Source organism: Rhinolophus hipposideros (assembly GCF_964194185.1).
Source record: "Rhinolophus hipposideros genome assembly, chromosome: 2".
NCBI classification, from domain to species: domain Eukaryota; kingdom Metazoa; phylum Chordata; class Mammalia; order Chiroptera; family Rhinolophidae; genus Rhinolophus; species Rhinolophus hipposideros.
In genome coordinates, this window is record NC_138048.1 from 30,220,604 (window position 1) to 30,243,664 (window position 23,061).

General features: G+C 42.0%; 2 protein-coding genes across 7 annotated transcripts in view; one reads left to right on the top strand and one right to left on the bottom strand.

Annotated features, from left to right (window-relative positions):
• Positions 1 to 13,266, bottom strand: part of FILIP1L (filamin A interacting protein 1 like) — a 264,654-nt gene extending 251,388 nt beyond the window's left edge. Inside the window, exon 1 of the mRNA XM_081076462.1 lies at positions 12,544 to 13,266. The gene's annotated coding sequence lies outside the window, so the exon portion shown is untranslated. The remainder of the gene's footprint in view (positions 1 to 12,543) is intronic.
• CMSS1 (cms1 ribosomal small subunit homolog) overlaps positions 1 to 23,061 on the top strand; it is a 339,619-nt gene that overhangs the window by 259,376 nt on the left and 57,182 nt on the right. Inside the window, exon 1 of one of the 6 annotated variants that reach the window (XM_081076471.1) lies at positions 12,806 to 12,960. The exons of 4 other annotated variants lie outside the window; for them this stretch is intronic. In XM_081076471.1, coding sequence (XP_080932597.1) covers positions 12,906 to 12,960 — 55 coding nt within the window. In that variant the 5' untranslated portion in view covers positions 12,806 to 12,905. Of the gene's footprint in view, positions 1 to 12,805; positions 12,961 to 23,061 lie in introns of those variants that run through there. One more of the 6 variants, XM_081076473.1, reaches the window with a different exon arrangement.

Below are 23,061 nucleotides of genomic sequence, written 5' to 3' on the forward strand. Positions count from 1 at the left end.
CTGCCAGGGCAGAGCAGATTGGCAAAGGCAGTTTAAAGGAAAAACAATGTAATGCCTTCAGCTCATGGTTGTGCAGGTGCCACTGGAGGAAAACAATGTATGAGGTTGAAGTTTGAGATGCCACGTACTGTAAAAATGGGGACGACCCACTGACTAAGAGGGCGCATAGATCTAGACTGTGAAAAATCTTTTCCAACTTTCGTATATTCCAATGTACTCTGTGACTCTAAGCCAGGAGTCCTTAAAAGGCAACTGGTGATTAGAAGTCTCCTTACAGAAGCAGGGTACGCAGCCCTTTCAAGAGGAACCCACTCACACCGTAGAGAAGGCAGCAGCTCCAAATGGCAAGAGCTGTCCAGAAGGACACACATGGGACCCTGTCATGCAGGGTGACATGCGGGGTCTCTAGTCCCACTCCCCGCATAAGAACGCAGGACATAGTGAGGCCAAAAAGAAACACCCATGGAGCCATAGATAGGGGAGTCATACCACTATAGTCTCGCTGGCAGCTGAGCTGACGACACAGGAAGCAGGAGCCACACGATCCGCAACCCGCCATCCACCCGTCTCCACCAACCAACCTCACTTGCCAACTGCAATCTGCCTCTCTGCAATCCATAATCCACACTCCGCCACATCACGCCACGCCACACCTTGCTAGCTTAGCCACGGCAGTTATATCAGTGGCTAATGGCTAACCGAGAATAGCCGATGGCCAACTAGTCACAACTGATGGCCATTTACTACCTGAGCCAGCACTTTCTATGTGAGGCCGAACTGCTCTCTGGGGCTCTGTCCCCACAGACCCTGAGTCTTGAGCAGAGCAGCTCCATTCTGAGGGCCGTTGTTGCTCCTTTGGAGGATGCCGACAGGCGTCGGCGTGGAACCAAACCAGTGACGGGACATGCATTTCAATTTTTGCAAAATCTCCTCTAAGCATGAGTCCTCTGTGTAACTGAAGATCTAGATTCTCTAGGGATTGGTTCCCCAAATCTTGCACTCGGTTTTTTCCTGGAAAGTTGGAAGCATTGATTTGGCCGGTAGCAGCAACCGTTATGAGTACTGAGCAAAAAGGAAGTGCGGGCAGTGAGGGGCCAAAGTCGGGATGGGAAAGTGCCTGTTGGCTGCTGGCATGCACTGTATCAGAAGCCCTAGAATGGTCACTCTGGTGACTGTTGCAAACTGCCCCTTGGAAAATTTAAACAGGAAAACATTTGGGTTTGGCCTGACGTGCTTTCCAATAAGCATGTTTGCTCAAATAAATTGTTGCATTAAGGTGGATCTGTCTCTTTCAACCTTCGGAAAAAAGTCTTTGTGCCCTGAATGTGCCCTGAATGTCGGAGACACTATCAATGAACAGCTGATCTTCACGTAAAGATAAACCCCTATTAGTCAGACCTGGGAGCCTGGCCCTGCACGATTGCCAACAGCTTGTTTAATCAGCTGCATTAATGCAGAGGTTTTCAATGAGAAGGGTCCATTTGCTCCCCTTATTTGCTTGTAGGCCCCGAGGCCAAGTCCCCAGGTTGGGGCTCCTCATCAGCCTCTGACTTCTCATTTCCCTGAAATGAAGATAACTGCTGTCTGTGTGTGTTTGGGTTGGGGAGGGCAGGCTCTGGGGACGAACCCACCCACCCACCACCACGAGTCATGCCAAATTGCAGGGTGGGGTCTGCAGAGAAGCTTTCTCTGGCAGAGCATACAGATGGCCTGGTTGGAGGCCCCTCCGCTAAATGGCTCAGCCTGACTCCTGCCCAACACAAGAAACAGAAGACCAGATGACATAGCTGTGGTCACCCAAAGCCTGTTAACCGTATCGGTTGGCTTTGTTTATTCAAGAACTCTGAGCTTCTTTTTCTTTTTTTTTTAACAAGGAATTTGAACTACATTTTGTTTGAGATACCCAGAGAGATGTAGCTGTGTGATTACCACTTTTACAAACGTTTAAACAAAACTGTTAGCCGTTCACCACTTTGTTTAAAGGACAATGACTTAGAGCACAGACCCATCTTCTCAAAACCCAGAGAACAGTGACCAAGGCAGAGAAGAAGCGAGTGCCGAGCTGGCTGACCAAACCTGCTTTTGAAAAACCTGGGAATCCCAAGTTTAGGGTTGAGGACTCTTTCCGTTTTGCCAGAGAGGCAGTGAGTTTAGCCCTGGGGGGTTGGTGATTTACACCAATGCCCTTAGCTTGTTAATGCTCCTCAAGTAGAAGAGAAATTCAGGAAAAGTGGGGCTGAAAACAATCACCTTTGTTGTGTTCCCTTACCCCAGAGAGAGTCGAGAACCACCGTTTTTATTGGAGCTGGTTCACTGCCCAGCCATTGCCATCCCTATTTCTTTCCTTCCATATTTTTTACCTCTGTAGTCATGTCTGTGTTACAGCCAAAACCTCACCTGTGCTTTCAATCTAATCACGTTAGTAAATAGTAAAATATCTGCCGTTATCTGACTTTCTCCTCATGAGAAACTTGATTTATGAGTTATTTCTTCCACTGTAGTTAGCTATAGTTAGTGTTCTTTTAGCCTTGTCTTGGACAGAGTATTTATAAGAACCCTTAACAAGAAGTATTGTTTACATCTCATAAACATTCCTCTGACAGCATACAAATATTTATGCCTATATCAATTTTTCTAGCCTATTTACAAAGCTGTTTTAGTAGATAATGTATTCTCCTACCAAAGGTTAAAAATGAATTAGCCTGTAATTGAAGCTGACCAATAATACTGACTTGAGGGCGGCAGCATTCAATTTCCAAATATGTGTAACACATACAAATTATTGGAATTTAGACTAGTAACATCCTTTTTGACACATGTTTCTGAAAACTCACTTTACCCTACAGGAAGGTTGGTTTGTTTTTGTTTTTGTTTTTTTCTTTAAATCAGTTAGAGTTCCTGTCTAACAACTTCATAGCCTACAAGTAAGACTGTGATTAAAATGTTAACTAATGAGGCAAATGGGAATTCCAGAAAGACTCAGTAATCACTGAAAAGGGTAGTTAAATGGCTGTGAGAGTAACCATTTTTAACTTGATACACAGCATTTCTTATGTACCCTTTAAACAGTACTGACAAGGTATTTCCTGGAGATTAATGGCAGTCCAAGTTAATGGGCTGAGGGAAGGCCATTAATCCTTACACAAAGGTAGTTGGGGAAGTAGAAATGAAAAACAACTGCTAAATCAAGGAGATGCCATCCCAGGAGATATTTCAGAAGATTAGTTCCCTTTTCAGAAGCCCATTCTTACTCTCTCTTCTCCACATGACATACCTCAGACTCAGGTTTTCAACCTCCTGGGATGCAATTAAGCTTTTGAAAGTGGCTTGTAATCTCTCTGTACACCAAACAAAACCCTTTTTATCAATGAGCTTTCCCTTCTCACTCTTTCTCACTTAAAACCCATCCTGGAAGTCATTCATTTCACTAGCTTCTCACCATCAGACTTATTTTATTAGTTTGGACAGAGTTGTGCTCAGGAGTCTAGAAATCAGGTCAGTTAGAATATACCCTCGAGGGGTTTTGATGAGAAAATATCTATGTGTGCTATGCATAAGACATGCACAAAATATGAAATTACTGTCAGTGGTAGGCTGGGATTGACGGAACAATCAGACCTAGATACTTCAGTAAATCAGAAGGGGTTGAATCCTCAAAAAAACACAGACACAAGTTGGTACAGTCAGGATACCATTACACGCAGAAGTGTAAGCTTCCCAACTGTGGAATACCCCGCGAGGCGTACAATTGCAGCTGATGTCACACTCTGGAAGCTCAGTCCTCCCCCAGGCCAGCCTAGGCTGCACCCATTTTGCATGTTGGCTAATCTGGATCTGTTCCAATGACCCAGATATATTAACCTCAGGATTATGCAAGATACACATAAGACCTCTGGATACACAGTAAGACCTCTTACTGTACACAGAGGTCCAGTAAGACCTCTGGAGCAAGAAAGACTCTAGTAGAGATAGTGGGAAAAGGTGGCAGAGGATCGAGAGCCTCCAGTGAAGGACTACCCCAAGTAGCCCGATTTTGTTCTTTACCCAAACAACAGTTGAGAACTGGAGAATGATTCTCAGTTGAAAAAGGAGATCTGCCTCCGTGCAGGGGCGTTATCATCTACGACTGTGTTTTCCTGGTAGGGGCTTTCAGACCCAGAAGCTTGCCGCCTCGCCTGTGCTCGCGCAGTCTGCTCACCTTCCTGCTGAGACTCTAAGCTTCCTTTGGAACCCTTCCCATGCGTGAAACCCCACCTGATTCACTCATGTGGTGTCTGACTGGTTGTTCCACGAATCCCATGACGGTACTCTGATCCCTGTAGTATGTTTTCCCATTTGGAAAATTAAATACCAGAGGTTATTTTGCTGCTTAAAAAAGAAAAAAACCTATCGAAAATATTCGGGAAAAAATGTTATGTTGTTGCTGACAGGGACTACTGTGTTTCCCTGAAAATAGGCCCCGTTAAGATCATCAGCCAGATGGACACATTTAGTACATTATGACGATATTCCAGAAGAAGACATGACTGTATTTGAATAAATGTAGATTGTTGTACATGAAACAATAAGGCATCCACTGAAAATATGCCCTAATGCGTCTTCTGGAGCAAAAATTAATATTAAAATCCGGTCTTATTTTTGGGGAAATACGGTATAAGACCCCATCTTATTTTCAGGGAAATACAGTATTGTAGTTAGGCCTAGGATGGTTGCAGCTGTACTAAACACATACAGACTTTTCTCCTTGTCGTTATTCCCTAAACAGTGCAGTATAATAACTATTTATATAGTATTTGCACTGTTTTAAGTATTATAAGTAATCTAGAGATGATTTAAAGTATATGAGAGGATATGTGTAGGTTGTATGCAAATAACGCCATTTTATATAAGGGGCTTGAGCACCCCGCGGATTTTGGTATCCTCGGGGGTCCTGGAACCAACCCCCCCCCAGATACTGAGGTATGAAAATTAATAAGATACTGAAAATTAATACGGTAGCTGAAATGTGCTAAAGGAAACTAAGAAAAATGTTTTCTGATCAGTAAGGCAAAAGGTAGAAATGCAAAAGCCCCATTAGAATGGCGACTGGCATTTTGCCACTAACATGTATCTGATCTAACTCTGAAAGCATTAAATACTTGTGGATTTTGTGACACAGCCAAGAGATGTAAATTTGTAGCTACCAGTTAAACGGAACTACTGTTTTAGTGCTGCAAGTACAGGTGCAAATCTTTATGTTCTTCCATACTGTTAAAAAGAAAAAATCCCTGTTTATATACAGATTAGTTCCACTAGACCTAGCTGGACCTTTGAAGTTCTCTTTTCAACTGAAATTGCCTTGTACAAATGAACTATCCAGATGTGGATGAGAACATAATAACAGAATTACGTGCCGAAATAACTAGATTATTTAGGTCATGATTGCAACTTCATGATACCATCTGGGAAAATTACTAAGTATATTTAAGTTTGAGGTAAACTGAAGTTTTTGTCCCTTCAGTAGGCCTCTTTGGGTACTTTGTTGGTAGTGGAATTTTCTGGTCACTTTGCTTACTTTAAGAGCAATGGATCCACAACTGTGTCATAGTTTGAACTGGAACATTCCTTCCACACATTTGGTGGGTATTTAAAACATCAGTTCAGTCTTTCTGAAACCTGACCCAACCACTTAACACTAAGATAATAAAACTTGCTATTTTGTGTACCGTGCTGTCTTTCCAAATTAGGAAAGAACAAACAAAACCCTGTAGAAGTGCATTGTTTTGAAAGGAGTAGTTTTAATGCTGTACTATTAACATTCTCTCAAGGTAGTATTATATAAATAATTACTGCTACACAGGAAGAGCTGGTTCCCATTCTGAAATGATTTGCACACATTTAGGAATTTCATTGTCTCCTCAGAATCCTCTGGGCTGTGCACCCATAAATTATAACATTTTGAAGGTAGAACTTCCATTACGTGATTTAAATTTTATGGCAGGAGAGAGCAAGATGAAGGAAGGAAGGAAGGAAGGAAGGAAGGAAGGAAGGAAGGAAGGAAGGAAGGAAGGAAGGAAGGAAGGAAGGAAGGAAGGAAGGAAGGAAGGAAGGAAGGAAGGAAGGAAGGAAGGAAGGAAGGAAGGAAGGAAGGAAGGAAATCACTTTCTTACAGCTAGAGGATCTCAGAGCAGGAAAAGGGGTATTTCTGTTCTAACATAGATCAAGGAAATTTATGGTTTGCTTTTAATAATCAAGTTTCTGGGGGGTTTCTAAGTGCCAAAACCACAAAATTTGGCATTTTAAATTCATACCTATGTGTGGGCATGTAGTGTCTCTAGGAGTGGTTCTTAGAGTCCCATAGAAAACACAACATTCAAATGCCAGTTCCCTCGGTTTCTGTATGATGTTTCCAGCCCTAGGCTTCTTAATTTGAGCCAACTGATCCAAAGGTTTGTGTCTGTGTGTTCTGGGCCTTGAGGTATTGATCACCTTCTCAGAAGAACCTAGTACACGACGTTTTCAAGGCTGAATTGTATTAGACCCAATCTCTAACGCCACGGTGGGAGTTTTCTGTATTAATAATAATGATAATAATAGCTCCCGATTATTGAGCACTTGTGTGCCACTAACTGTACTTAACACTTTGTAGTTCTCATTTATTGCTCCCAACAAGGCAAGTACAATTGTTATCTTCATTTTATGTTTCTGGAAACTTAAGGCTTTGAGAGGTTAAGTAACTTGTTGAAGAACACACAGAACTGGAATTAGAACCCAGGATGCCGTTTGGGAAAATTCATGCTCTTAGGCATTATACGTTACAATGAACACATTCATTTATTAGTTTATTTCTAACTGGGATTTTGTTTGATTACTATATGCAAACAGCCGTTGCTCTATTCTGGTGGTTGAGCATTGCTCTTTATCTAGAGGCTGTACTGTTATGATCCCAAGATCCACATTGGATTGTAGGACCCAGAAAAGTGCCTGGCATTTGTTTGTTACATAAATAAGTAAACAAATGATTAAACGTATGCCCCTTCCAGACATGACCAAGGTCATCTTTTATGATACTCCCCCCATAGTGAGTACGGGCTGTAGTAGTGGTGGCAGCGGGAGTGACTCTTGTTTTTGACAGACACCATGCATGCCATAATGTCTACTGACTACTAGAATCAGCTGATTTCCCCTTGTAATTGTGTATTTGCCAGACGCCAGCAGCCTTGGGCCAGTTTCTCAACACAACATTTGGAAGGTAGCTACTTGAAGTTTTTTTGCATAGTTTTTGCCCCATGACTGTTTTCATTAGACAATGCAGTTTTGACAGTCATCATTGCACCACAGTAGAGGGTTGAATTTCTGTAGGTTGATCCTTTTTAACTATTTCTAGAAAAACAGGTATCTTTCTCTGCCACTAACTAGTTCTGAGACTTTGGGAAAACTTTGGCAGGCTTCAGTTCTTCATTGTAAAATGAGGGGAGTTGACTATACCAGTTATTTGTCAAGGATGCTTTTTCCCTTGTTTATTTCAGTGCCCTAAAATTTCTTTATTTTTATTTTTTCCCACTGAAAATCTGTGTCAGAGCTCCAGTCCGTCAACATGAAAGCAGAATGTGCTGTGGAAAGCTTCCAATGTAGAGCCAAACAGATGGTGATTCTTAACATCTATTTTGCATTTATTTTCTTAATTTATGATTTACATGCAGTTCAATTCACTCTTTATAATGCAAAATTCTGCAAATGTTGATCACTAATACAGTCATGTATCTACAATTACAGTCAGGACCTAGAGCAGTTCCATCACCCCAAACATTCCCTCTCACCCCTTTGTAGTCCACCCCTAAACCGTACAGACATAACCTTTAAACTAAGAATGGATAACTCTGGTTCAGATGCATGAGTGTGTCGTGATGGTTTCAACAGACATGAAGATCTATATAAATTTTGGAGGAATTTGCGAATACGTAATTGAAAGCATTTTTAAAGGGATTTTTGTTCTATACAGGCTTTCCTTTCAACTCTGTGTACCTTCAGGGAGTGGGATGAGTCTTAGAGGATATCTTTCTCTAATGGTCAAAGTTCAAGAGGGAAATCACGGTTTGATATTGTCAGACAATCCTAAATGCCCCTAATGTGCAGTGGTATCCTTGTCAGGAATATTCCAAGCATAATAAGTACAATACAGCGACATTAATAGACCTTAGCACAACTAGTTACATTTTTTTTCTAACTCTAGCCAAATGGTTTTACTTATTCTTTCCTATTTTTAACTAAAAGTTGCCAAACAAAAATTATGATGGAAAAAGTCAGTGATTTTTGTTTTCAATTCAAGTCCTAAAAACTTTTCATTTTATTTAAGAAACAAGTCTCCATCTCAATAACAGACTCCCCGCTCCCCACCAATATAGTTATTTTTGCATTGGTTTGGGTGATATACAATGGTAAGTTTTTACATTCTGGACTACTCGCTGCACCTGCTTAGGATCAAAAACTGAAATGGAAAACACCGGGCTTACCCCACATGCTCCCTGATCAAATGCAAAGGTCCTTAAAATAGCTTCATGTGAAGATGTTCAGAGCAGCTGAAAACCAAGATGCTGGTGCCCCTAGTCACAACCTGGCAGTTTAACACTGTGGCTCAGAGGCAGCTGCCTCTTGTCTCCTCGTCGCAGGGCCAGGAGCACCAGCTCCAAGAGAAGCCCAGGTGCGGCCTCTGCTTTGTCCACCTTGCTGTCCTCCCCTGAATTCCGCTCTCCTACACAAGGGGTTGTCCCTAGACTCATCATGAAGATCTACAATATTCATTCCAAGCCACCAAAATGAGAGAAAAGTAGCTAAAAGCCTCGCAACAATTACAGCAGACTTCAAATAGGTACAGAATAGATTCCAGGAAAAATGTAAGAAAGACGTGAGGCCTTGTGCATTTGATTGGTCATAGCTAGTAACCGACGATACCAGCTATGTCTGGCCTCCCACACACTGTGGCCCTCAGTAGCTTAGTTACCAGAAGACCAGTGTACTCTCAGAATCCACCAAAAAGGCCTTCCTCATTCACTTAAAACTGTCCTGTTCCACTCTGCCTATCTCAATAGTGCTCTCAGTTAACCAGGTTTACCATGTATCCATGTAGATCATTTTTTTCTGTGATGTTGTCTTTTACGCATGATAAACTGTTTTTCTCCAGGGCCCACGTATGCTTCCACCAGAAGCAGGATCTGGACTGGATAGGCAATGGGTCTGATCTGATGAAACCGGGTGCTATGTTTCCAGGCTGGTGGTACTAAGCAGCGGTTTAAAATTCCATGTGCATTCACATGTAGATGAATATACTAATATACTATACTGCCTCTGTCCTGAAGAGGAAGGAAAAGGCAGTAGCTCATGTTTCTTCTTTTAGCAACTAAACTGATTTTTCGAGGGCCAGAGGAAAGAACTGAGGGGTGAGTACATAGAAGGGAAATGGAGGCAGGAAGAGGACGGGGTGTGGGGAAGGCCTTAAACTCTCCCTAGAGGCATAGTCTCCCCCTTGGCTTCATCCACCTTCAAACAGTAGGTCGGGGCTGTGAGTACTCATGTTGAATGTTTCCTAGTCTTTCATTTGAGAAATTACTTAATGAGACTGCATTAGAGAGAAACTAAGCTGGGCTAGTCCCTTAAACGTCTAAAACCTAGCGTTTCCACTTGCTAAACAGGGAGTAACACCCGCCTCTCCTATCCCGCAGGGTCACCCAAAGATCAAGTGAGTGACTGATGCTGGAATTCTATAAACAACGTAAAACACTTCATAGGTATAAAGTGACATCATTGTTGTGATTAATGCCATCATAAAAAGCCTCCTCAACCCATAGAGTATGGCCACTCTTTTCAGATGTAGCCTCCAGTCAGACAGATTAGACAAAAACATCTTGAACTTCCATCACATTTGAACCCCAGACAGCAATGAGACTATAGTACATATTTTGTCCTAACGTCTTCCTTGGGATCTTCCTCCATGACCCAATTCTGAAAGAGCAACTATCAGTTTGTGAGCTTTTTGTCTAACTTCTGCAGTTTAGAACAGCCAAAAATGTCCACATCCCTCAAAGAAGGCTCAGGTAGTTGCACTAGCACATATATGCCAACCTGAGGACTTGACTATTTGATCTCTGGAATTGTCTCCATAGCTTGCAGACATTAAATAACCTTTATCAAGTAGGAACAACATTTTTATTTCTGGTTCTTAACTTTTATCTTAATCAGAAATGAGGGAGAAAATCCTTCCCATGGCAAACAACATGAGCAATATACAGGTTCAGACCACTAGTCGTCGGCCCCTCTGTGAAGGTCCCTACACTCAGGGCATGTGGAAAGCATTTACGTCATTCACATCTATACCCCTAGAACCCAGAATGTAGGAAGCACTCGGAAGTATTTGCTGAATGCATGAGCAAGGGAGCAAGCAAATGAAGCCCTTCGTTGTATAAGTATCTCCCCTAATTATAATGAAACAAAAAAAAAACCTATTTGTGCTCAGCATAAATGGTTATTAAATGCTGGTGGTCAGAAATTCCATCCTAAAACAAATAAAAGCAATTAACATTTTTTTCTTTAAATGTTTTTTAATGCAACGTGTTGAAGAAGCAAAGCATGTAGTTCAGTGGTAATGAAAATTTTCCTTTAAGTTAAGACAAAGAATAATGTGGACTCTATTCTGAAGAAAAAAATACAGGCCCCTCTACTTTTATTACTTTTTTCTCATCCTTGGACCTCCCCAACTCTTGGCAACTTGGAACGTCAGTCTTTTACAATAGTGTTCTATCAAACACACCGTCATTTTCAAGCCACAATAAAGTAGTTCCATCTCCAGTGACAATGCCACTACCTAAGACCAATCCTTAGCTAATAAATTCTTTACTTCAATCACAGTTTAAGCAAAAAATACAATTAAATACACATGAACTTTAATGGAAACTAAACTCTTTTTTGAAAATGGCTCTTCTTTGTTTATAATCAATACTTTCCTTTGTCCCAGAATCTTTGCAGAGTATTTTTGCATTGGTTATGATAAGAACCGAAATGCACTTTGCTTTGGGAAAGTGCGTGAAAAATTCTCATCAGAGTAGACGTGTCTCAGTTGCCCTACATATTTGTTTTAAAGAAGTGGATATAGCCCATGAATATCATTGCTGCCTTTAGAAATTTGCAGTAACAAACAGCTCTTTAAGTACTTATGCTGATTTTTCATTAATACAATGGGAGCTTCATAACAGTGTCAACTAGTAACTGTAGAGATATATTTACTGGGAATATTTACTTTTGAGGGGTAGAAGATTGATGCAGGCACACCTCAGAGAGATTGTAGGTTCAGTTCCAGACACTGCAGTAAATTGACTATCGTACTAAAGCAAATTGTAATCGCTTTGCTGGTGGAGTTTTTAAAAAAAACACATCTGTGAAGTGCAATAAAGCAAAACACCATAAAATGAGGTATGCCTATATATTGGAAAGTGTCATCATAGGAAAAGCATCTTTACTTGCAGCTAGAGAAACATTGCCATAATTTGAAAGAGTTCTCTCCAGTAGTACGATAAGCCATGCCCTCTTTTATACAAACGGAATGCACTCGTGGAATATGGTGAGTGTAGTAAAACAATGTATGTATTGCACAGCTTGTAATCCTTCCTGAGACTTGCGCAGATATTGAAAAAAAAAAGATATGTGATCATCTGCCATTATGAAGAGAAATAGGAATGATTGAGTATGTCAAGCTTTTAGTATGTCAATTCTTTGTTGAATGGATCTCCTATATTCAAAATTATGCAGTCACCGTAAACATTGACGAATATTCCCGTTGAGCAAGTACAGTGAGCAGAACTTTCTCTGGTATCACTTGGCAGCAGTCCAGCACCATTTCCTATTGACACTGAGATGTGATGTGCAGTGGATATCGAATCATGTTTTTTGCGGTAATAGGTAATCCCCAAGACCTTCCAAAACCCTGCTCAAAAATCTGCTTCTGTTCTCTGGCTCCCATTCATCAAATCTTAGCATCAAAGAAATATGAACAAAAATAAAGAAAAAAGAATGCAATCTACTTCCCATTTTAAGATGCTAGTTTCTTCTGTCTTCCCGTGAAAAGAGAATTCTTTCTCTCCCATCTAGCCTATCCAGTATAATTCTCTATTCTCATCACATCGTGATGGTTTTGAAATTATGTATTGACCATTCACATCAGCTTACAAAATTAAGCTCTTAACAAGGACAGTCATTTTGTACAAACCATTTTTAAAATTTTTGACCTTAGGAGAACAACAGTTTAAATTTTCATTTTGGTTTTCTTTTATGCGTACCAATTCAGCAAACCTTACCTACTGTCAGGACAGTTCCTCTGTTTTGCAAACAGCTCTTACTCATATTAGCCTAAATTCATCATCATCATCATCAGCTCTTAATCATACCTGAGAATACAGCATCCCCTTGCATAATATCCAGGAGATCCTGCTCCTGGAGAGCAGTGTTGGCAATTCCCGGAGGCTGGATAACACACTAACCTCCCCAAAGCTTATCAGCAGCCGTAGGGACGCTTACCTTACTGTGCAGGCGCCTTTGCTTGATCACGCCCGGTAGCCCTCTCTCATCCCCACCAAAATCCAACAGTGGAATCCAGGGACCAACACCAATGTTTTCTTCTTTTCTTTTTGGACACTCTCTCAGTTTTTGTTCTGTGAGCTTCAAAGCCACAGAGAGTCTGCAACCAGGGGCCACTGACAGTTCTCCAAAGGAGAGGCAGTGGGGAGCCCAACACCGATGGGGCCCAAACACTAAATATAACCCGCTTCACTCTCAGGGCAGCGTCCTTCATGCTCTGAAGACAGGCAGCCTTTCAGAATCGTTCACCCTGAGCTTGCCAGTCTCCACAGAAGAAAGGGCCTAACTGGACTGGCTGCCGGATGAGGCGACCCAAAAGCCAGGAGCCATCTGCCCGGAGCAGACAAGTAGAGGCAGGTATAGGCTCTGTGAGCGTGTGTGTGTGTGTGTGTGTTTGTCTGTCTGTGCCCAGCAGCTGCTCTCCAGATTAGAAGACACCACTCTCTGGCAGGCAGCTCTGAAACACTCTCTTGGGTAATTGCAGATTCACGCGCACATCTTGGCTGAGAAAAGAAACCTCCCAGGCAAAACCTGGGTCCCCTTCTCTGCCCCGTCACTGCCCCAAATACACTGAGAACCACAAAAAGCAGTGCCAGCATTAAAAGAACAGATGCCCAGATGGACATTACGTTGCACCTCACTCATTTTGTACCCTACAACCATGAACCTATGCAAGCCTTGTTTGAGGTTTAAGTAGCAAGGGCATGACCTCTTTGACAGTCAGAACCCAAGGCACTGGAGAGATTCGCTATTATTAACACTGTGTTGAACTTTCACTTGAATGCCTGCCTGTTCCCTTCAGTGTCACATGAGACATGAGTACAGAGTACTGAGGACACTTTAGAGCAACATCCAAATGTGTGGTGGTGTGTATTATTATTATTCAAGTTCTTTTGTTTTGTGTTCTTCGGCGTTAAATCTCGTACCTTAGATTGCTAAAATTTGAAGACCCTAATATTCTCTAAGTGGTACCACTTGTTCCATTTGGAGCGAGTGGGGCAGGAAGAAGGAGCATTTCGTTTCTTCAGCAAGTACGGATGGCGTCACCCGTTGGTATCGTGTTCTGTATCAGACAAACCCACCACCAGCCAGATGCTCAGTCTGTGCATTATCTTATTTAATCTCACAGCATCCCTTTAAATTAGTCCTATAGTGGTGATGACATAAGAAAACCAAAGCTCAGAATAATTAAATAATTTCCCCAGAGCCTCCTGGATGATAAGTATCAGACTGGGAATTCAGAACTGGATCTGAATCATACCATAACCTATGCTCTTTATTTTTAACCCTTACCATTGAAATAATTACAAATTTACAACAAAGATACAAGAATAACAAAGAGTTCCCCTATACTTTTCACTCAGGTTCTCCAATTTTTAACATTTTACCAGTTTTGCTTCCTCCCTTTCCTTCTTCCCTTCCCCTCGCCTCTTCTCTCAATCTCCCCCTTCCCCTACCTCCTTGTGTTTGTATATGTGTGTGTATATTTTTCTGAGTCAATTTATATATTTATACGTTATTATTCTAAAAGATAAGTGCAGTCTTATATGTAACTACAGCATAACAAATTCAGTAAATTAACATTGATAACAATATTGCTTTCTAATTCATAGTTCCCATTAAACTTTTCACCAAATGTCTCAATAATACCCTTTACAGAGGGAAAAATAGTTTTTTTCCCTTTGGTCCAGAATTATATGTTACATTTAGTTGTCATGGTTGTCCTTTAATCTTAAACAGTTCTACAGTCTTTCCTTGTCTTTTGTGACTTGACATTTTGGAAGAGTACATTTTGTAAAACGTTCTACAGTTTAGCTTTGTGTGATGTTTCCTCATAACAAGACTGAGTCTGTGCATCTTAGGGGCAGGAAGACTATAGAAGCAATGCTATCTTCTCTTTAGTTAATCCTATCAGGAGATATAACTGAAGTTGGTTTGTACCAGCCCTGCTCGGTTCAGGTGGTATCTGCCAGACTTCTCCACTGTAAAGTTACAGACTTCCCCTTTGCAATTGATAAATACTTCGTGGGAAGATACTTTGAGACCATGTAAATATATTGCTCTTAAATAAACTTTCTACTATAAGGAAGAGATTTCCTTTCTCCCCTGTTTATTTTTGGATTTATTTATATCAATATGCACTTATGGATTCCTGTTTTAATCAGTGATTTATAATCCATTGATATCATTATTTTCACGCCTAAATGATCTCAGATTTGGCCAGTGGAGCGCCTTCAAGCTGTTCTTTTGACAAATCCTCATCATTTTCTGAGTACTTTGTTAATTTCTGGCACAAGAAAATATTCCATGTGGGTCTTAGATTTTCTCTACCCAGCCCTGGAATTAGCGACTTCTTCAAGGAGACCTGAATGGGTTATGGAAAATAGTGTATGGAAACCAAGATCTGGGCATTGAGTGTGCTCACTGAGCTACAATATGCCCATTGCTAGTAGGCTCTCAAAACCAGAGGAACTAGGAAATACACACACACACACACACCACACACACACACCACATACCCGACACACACCACACACACATACACACACCACACACACCACACACACCACACAGACACACACACCACACACACCACACACACACACCACATACCCGACACACACCACACACACATACACACACCACACACACCACACAGACACACACACCACACACACACACCCCACACACACACCCCACACACACCACACACATACAGTCATATCTATTGCTCCATCTGTATTTAACACCATGAAAGCATATTGATAGTTCCAGTTCCAATCTAATACCATAGGAGCATTCTAGCTTTTACCTTTTCCACGTTTGTGACTCCTATCCCCAGCAGTGGTTTCGGTTATCCTCAAACTACTTACTTCTTTGCTCATTGCCCCTGTGTGTAACCAGCCTTCCCACCCTTCAGCTACTTTCTCAGTCCTTACAGCCTGTTCAGCCCCATCAGCCCTAATCCCTCAAGGAAAGGGAACAGATTCTCTAAAGGTTCATATTCCCACCTACTCACGGGCTACCAAGCAACCAAGTAAAGAAGGGAAATACGAGGAAAAAATAGTCCTAATCTTTTAATGGTCATTTTTTCATTGACTCAGAGCTGTAGTTTCCTCGTCTGTAAAGGTTTTGCACTGAAAAAGATCCTATCTTAGAGCTTAGTGCTGTGTGAGCATTAACATTCTGTGAATCTGTCGATTGATAACTTGAAAATGATCCAGGAAATCCTAACCCTGTGTTTTTTGCTTGACCCTTACTAACAGTTATTACTGCAGATGTCTGGAAGGTGTTGAAAGAGATGTGTAGTACTAGTTCTCAAAAATTGAAGTTTAAACTACTTTGTCCTTTGTTGGTTGGTTTGTTTCAGTGAATTGTAAAAAATTGTAAAACGAAACATGGGGTCCTTGTAGCAGAGCTGGAACACTGAACATCAGATAGTTCTCCCTGGGCACACCTCACTTTTTCTGGAACCAAATTCCAGATCCCATATTTCCCACTGTCCTCTCCCCACCCTGGGTGGATTATGTTCCTCTGTGATACTCCCAAGTCACCCAGAGCTTAATTGCATCTCACCCTGAATCTCACAGCAATTGCAGTTGCCAGCGTACTTGTCTCTCTCCCACACTAAACTGGGAGTTCCTGGAGTGCAGGCCGCACCCCCTAACATTGCAGCCCAGCCCCTAGCACACACCAGGGCACAATAACTGTATATTGACTGGAAGAAGCATCACTGACCACTTTGACCAATGGGCTAAGGAAAGAAGCAACCCTAGAGTGAAGTGATTTTGGAACAGCACCTCAGTGAGCTAGAAGGTAAAGAAATAAGAAAAAACACACAGTTGAGAGCCTATCAGCCACTTTTACATTCCAGGGTTTTAAACTTTTTTCCTAACAGACATTTCACCACTAGCAAAATAGACAAATTTAAATTTCATGTATTATCTTCTCCTTCATGTTCCCTAAGGATGGACTTAATGCCCTATACATAAAAATGAAAGGTCTGGCTAATCCACAAAATAGAAAAGTATCTCCAAGTAAACAACTCTGTTTAGGAAAACCTGGTATAAGGAGGGGTGTCTGTCTCTTCCTTTGAAACCCACCTGTAAACAATGTTTTGGAATTATACATATTTTAGGGTTTCATATTTTTCTAAAGTGAAAGTGATACTAGCAGTTTAACTTCAAGGGTGAGGGGAAGAGAGCAAGGTGGGGGGAGGGAGAGACATGGAATAAAAGGATATTGTTGACCTCAGAATCTTGTTGCAAATAATTTGTACTCTTCGGTTTCCAGAGGCTATTTCTTCATATACAAGAATGCCAAAATACCAGGTGACAGCTGTTTAAGCTCTGAGACATCCCTCAAGTGTCCTATTTTGATGTCATTATGTAATGCTTTTCTCTTGGCATAGCTATCATCGCTTGTTGATATCTATCATTGCACAGCTCTCTTCACTTTTGACTCCATATTATTTTCCCACGTGGGCAGTGGTTCTCTGAAAACCAGAGAAAAAAGAAAGAATAATTCTAGCAATGTGTCAAATTGGACCTGTGTTTTTCTCCTGGGCTAGAAAGTTTCTTTGTGAACAGGAAAATATATGAGTTAGAAACCCTTATCCCCTCTGAGCCCTTTTCCTCTTTAAAAATATTTGTTCATTCTGGTCTTACTGTCCTTTCTAATTGCACATCTTATAAAGAAATGTTGTATCAGCAGAGAAGCTGTTTAATATTTCAACTCAAATCTTGCCTCAGTAGGCTCCAGGACAGGTGAACACATCTATAAGCACACAATTTTCAATTCACGTCAGCAGATACCGAGGGTGCCAAAGAAATGTATACACTTTTTAAGAAAGGAAAAAAAATATTAAAATTGTAATACTCAACATGTGCGGATAACAAAAGGTGAATACAAGTCACTTTTGACTTCTGTAATTACAAGAGGTGCTCAAAGTGGTCAGTGTCCAGACATTTCTGATTACGGCGAACTACTGCTTGAGCAACATTGACCGAAGTGTCCACTTGTACACATTTTTGGCACCCCCGTTATTTTCTGAGTGCCCCAAATATGCCACCCACTGCATGAGGTCTTGGTGCTGTACAGATAAAATAACATGTGGCTCCATCCCTGTTCGTCAAACACTCAGTTCTGTAGGAGGGGCACACATCAAAATTCTATTTTTTTTATTATTATTTTTTTTTTACATTTTCCTCTTTTCTTGTTTTATTTCTCCATTACCTTTACTGATATTTACACAAGGTTTTCGGGTGGGGGAGGTGATGAGATTGAAATACTGTAATATTTGGATGTTGAGCAGATAAAAAGAAAATATATCAAGGTGGCTCAAAATAAGTGGGTAGTGAGATAAGAGGAGAACACTTTATCACCTGTGTTAGATGCTACTGATAGACCAGGTAAGGTGAATGCTGAGAATGGCTGTTGGATTTATCATTATACAAGTGATTGATGACCTCAGAAAGAGTGGTGGGGCAAATTTTTGTTTAAAATGAGTTGAAGAGAATGAAATAAGAGAATTTGAAGAGAATAAGTTATCAACCACTTGTTCAAGAAGGTTTGCTCTAAGGGGAGTGAGTAGAGAAATGCATGATAGCTACAGGATGATTGTGGGGACAGAGCCAGGAGTGCAGTTTCCAGGCTCTTGGCCTCACGTGGAAAGGTGCTCACTCGGGTAGTAAATGGCCATCAACTGTGATAAGATGGCCATCAGCTGTGGCTATTTGACCATCAGCTGTAACCAGTGAGCCATTGGCCACTAATATAACTGCTGTGGTTACACTAGCAGCGGATGGTGGCTGGCAAGTGCAGATTGCAGTTAGCAAGTTGGTTGGTTGGCAGAGAAGTGGATGGCAGGTTGCAGATCATGTGGCTCCTGCTTCCTTTATGTCCAACCCAGACGCCAGCAAGAATATAGCGGTATGACTCCCCTATCTATGACTCCGTGGATATTCCTTTTTGGCCTCACCATATCCTGCGTTCCTATGTGGGGAGCGGGACCAGAGACCCCACATAACACCCTGCGTGACAATGATAGAAGATAAAAAATATGTACTTTATTTTGTTTTTAGATTAAAGAACTAACAATGTTTTCATTCTAATGGAAATGATCCAGTAGAGAGGGAAATTTTGATCATTAAGGAAAGTGAGGAAATAGCTAGAGTGATATGCTTGGGTAGTTCAGTGTGGCTGGGCCAGAGTGCACAGAATAGTTGGCCTTACGTAGAAGGGACCACAGAAAATCTCTCAGCAATGTAAGGAAAATCAGACTATACAGAGAGGTTGTGTGGTTAGACAAGCAGGAATATCTAAAAATTATCCTCAAAGTACAAGATGGGTTGCCTGGGCAATGATACAGCTGGTTGTAGTGATCAATTTCATCTCCCAGCAGGATGAGCTGTACCTGAGCACAGCTTCATAGGTAACTGAGGCTCTCTGTCCTGTTCTCCATCCAAGCAGGGGAGTTTTCATCTTCACTCAGCTCTTCAAGATGCCAGGCAGTTCACTTTCCAAGATACCTCTTCCAAATTGTTATCACCTAAGTTCAGACATCCTGACACCCAGTAGTTTAATTAACCTCTTATGTGTGCTGCTGCATAACGAATTACCACTAACTAATCAGTTTAAAACAACACTATATAATATAGTTCTGTAAGTTGAAAGTCTGTATGGGCTCAGATGGGTTCTCTGCTTAGGCCAAAATCAATGTGTCAGTTTGACTAGATATGTATCTGGAGGCCTGGGGAAGAATTTCCTTCCAAGCTTATTCAGGTTGTTGAAATAATTCAGTTACTTTTAGCCAGAGGACAGAGATCCTTCTTTTCTTGCTGGCTGTCAATTGGGGCTCTGCTCAGCTCATAGATGTTGTTCTCAGATGTGTTCTGTGTGACGCTTTCCATCGTCCATGCTAGCAATAGAATATCTTTCTCGAGTTGAATCATTCTCAGCTTCTCCCAAGTTGTCTGTACCTTCTCCTCACTTTTGAATTGTCCAGAAATCTCTCTACTTTCAAAGGGCTCATGTGATTAGGTTACCCCACCCCCACCCCCAGGTACTTTCCCTTTCTTAAAGTCAAATGATTAGTAAACTTAATTACATCTGGAAAGTTCTTTTTGCTATGTAATATAACATAATCATGGGACTGACATCAGGGAACAAAGGTCATTTCACCTATCCCTATCATGGTCTAGCTTCTGGTTCCTATGATTTATGTCTCTCTTTTTTTTTTAAATTTAAATGGGGTGACAATTGTTAGTAAAATTACATAGATTTCAGGTGTACAATTCTGTATTACATCATCTATAAATCCCATTGTGTGTTCACCACCCAGAGTCAGTTCTCCTTCCATCACCATATATTTGATCCGCCTTACCCTCATCTCCCAACCCCTTTCCCCCTTACCCTCTGGTAACCACTAAACTATTGTCTGTGTCTATGAGGTTTTGTTTCTCATTTGTTTGTCTCAAAATTCTAATTTTAATGGGCTGCACATGATAATGTAGGGCTAAACGTAGTTCTGTCTGAGTCTACCCAAGGTGGAGGTCAGGGGTGGGAGTGGGGTGGAAACACTGGAACTGGACACCTTCGGGGAGAAGGAGGAGGTTTCTGCCAGGGGACGGATAAGCTGGAGGACATTCTCCGCAGAGGACACGATGTAAGCACATTGCAGGAGGGCACGTGATGGGTCAGCAGTGGCAAGCTACTGCCAGGCCTGGAAGCCAGGAGTATGGTGCCCAACGTGGTACTAGGTAAAGTGGAATCTTTATTTGAGCCCAGAACATTAAACATCATAGATGCTTTGATGCTAGATGTTATAACTGTGCTCCACAGACGTGGGAACCACTGGAGGCATTTTAGCAGAAAATTATAGTCAGGGAGGTGTCGTGGGAAACCCACAGGATTTGGACCCAGAAGGCTTTGTATGGGAATGTTTCACCTGGAAAGAAACTCAGGGCTCATCTAGTTTTATCGTCTTACCTTACTCATGAAAACTGTGTGACCTGGCTTTACATTTCACACTGCTGGGTGCCCTGTACTTGACAGAAAGCCTTGGAGAAGCCTCTGTGTCGCAGCTTCCCCAGAACAATCTCTGGGTTTGAGCAAAGCTATCCTATCCCTGTGCCCTGAGGGCGCCACTAGCGTCACCTCTGTGCACTTTTACTCATGGAGGATGCTGTGGGGTGAGGGTGAGGAATAGGTGGCGCTGTTCCAGCGTGGGGACCAGTCGCATACATTACAAGTGGGGTATTTCAACACTGCAGGGAGAATCTGGGCAGCTGACTGCCGCATGATTCCAGGTGAGCTGCCTGAATCGTGGCCCGGTCCCAAGCAGCCCCTAGGGAATGGGGAGCAGGTGACATGGAAAGACAAGCATTATGCAAGGAAGCTGAACTCCATCCAAGTAAACAAGGTGCTGAGCAACTATAGTCCTAGCAGAGAAATTAAATACCCTGAGGAAACCAAGGAGAAAGATTGATCCTAAAGGCTGAGCAAATCAATACGTGATTGGGAAAAGGCTGCTCAGGGCCGTCCGGAGAGCATCCCGAGGCAGGAAAACACACCTAGGCCTCCCTCTGTGGTGTGGCCGGGCTCCTGGTAGCCGGCCAGACTTGGTCCTCACTGACCAAAGAACCAGACAGACACAATCTGAAGACTCAAGATCTTCCCTTGTAGCTACTGGGCAGGCTTGGGGAGGCAGGGACTGGCAGCCAGAGCACTTGTGAGTTTCCGGACAAGGCCATGGCTCGTCATCCTGTGCCAGCGCCAAATGGCAGGGTGACCAAGGGTGTCTGCTCAGACAAGTTTCACAGGAGCTTCCGAGGAATACATTGTGCTGCCTTCATTCTTAAGTGTTTTGGCACTTGACTTGAAGGTTCTTTTGTATTTTTGTTAAGTTGACGAACACTATGCTACATACATAAGAGCAACTCTGCTTTCAACCACAAATATTTTTAAACGAGAAAGGGCTAATCCTCCTATTCAAAATGCATTGTATGCCGAACCTGGTGTTTTTAAGCAATCGTTTTGAAAGTTTCTCATTATAGCCGTCAGTTAGGCTCCATTCTCTCAGCTCTCCAGTTCAGTCAGGGTGGTCCTGGCTAAAATTAATACATGGCAAAAATCTCTTAACAGAAATACAAGATGTACAGTAGTATAATAGTTTTTATAGTGGTAAAAGCATAAAATAAACTAACAAGATGGCCCTCTTCTGTTATTGTTTTAATTTACTATTTGCAGTTTTATTCACTTCATCATCCATGGAACAATGACTTAATTGCGTGTCCCTCCGCTGTGCCTACACGCTATCCTGCACACGAGGGATACGGCATTTAAAAAGCAGATGTTACTGGTCCCTGCCATCTTGGCATTTTAAAGGCCATGGTAAGGTTCAAATAAAAACAAGTGAACCAATGAGTCAGATAATTACAATTTGTGGTAGTGCCATGATGTAGAGTAAGAGAAGAACAGGCAGATCATGGGTGGGAAGTGCCTGCTTCACATGTGACACCTGATGTGATGGAGCGAGACCTGGAGGAACAGTCCCACTAGGAGAACAATGAGCAGATGGCTCTGGAGCCAGAAAGGAGTTGGCATGTCCTAGGAGCCCCGGGAAGTCAGGGGGGCAGGGGTGCAGTGGGGCAAGTAGGAGAACAGGGAGAGACTGAGGGGTAAGTAGGGGCCCACTCGTGGCAGCACCTGTGGTTTGTGGTGGGGAACGTGGGTCTTAGTCGAAGTATAAAAGCAAACTGCCAGTGGAATTTTAACCTGAACGTTTACATAATCCGATCTACATTTTCAAAAGCTCTGTCTGGCCCTCCTACAGAGAATGGAAGGGGGCAATGTGGTTACTGGGAGACCAAACTCAGGGCAAGGTACTGCCAGGACCTGCTCTGGGGTCGTCCTGAGGGTGGTGACCTGAGAATTCAGGGACTCTAGGCCGCCTGTCATTAATTTTTCTTCACACGGCTTTTCTTCTAATTGCCCAAAGCAGTTCTCTCTTTTGCTGGTGGTTAATAGAAGAAGCCAGAAGCATTGTATTTCCGGTGAGCCATTCAGATCAAGGCCTGGCCCTGAGACTGTTTGTTACAGGAATCCTACATGTCATTTTCACGTTGCAAGTTGGTTATACTCCTGCCAACTTCCCACTGTTCTTCAGCTTTGCTCCTGGTATACAGAACATATGCAGTAAATGTTTAATTGATTTGACTTGGATTCCCAGTGGTGTGAGTAGAGAGGGAGACTTAGAAAGGCTGATAGGATTCTCTTTACTTCCTCTCTGGAGATGGTATTTGTCAGTGGGTAAACCAAGGCTTAAAGAGTTAGTATTTTCATTCTATGGTGGATGTAGTTCAGGGGTGAATAAAATGACTCTGCTGGAATAAAAGGTGCTATGTACATGCAAAAAGTTTTTAAAGAGCATCTGGTGAGAGTTTAATGTGGCTGAAA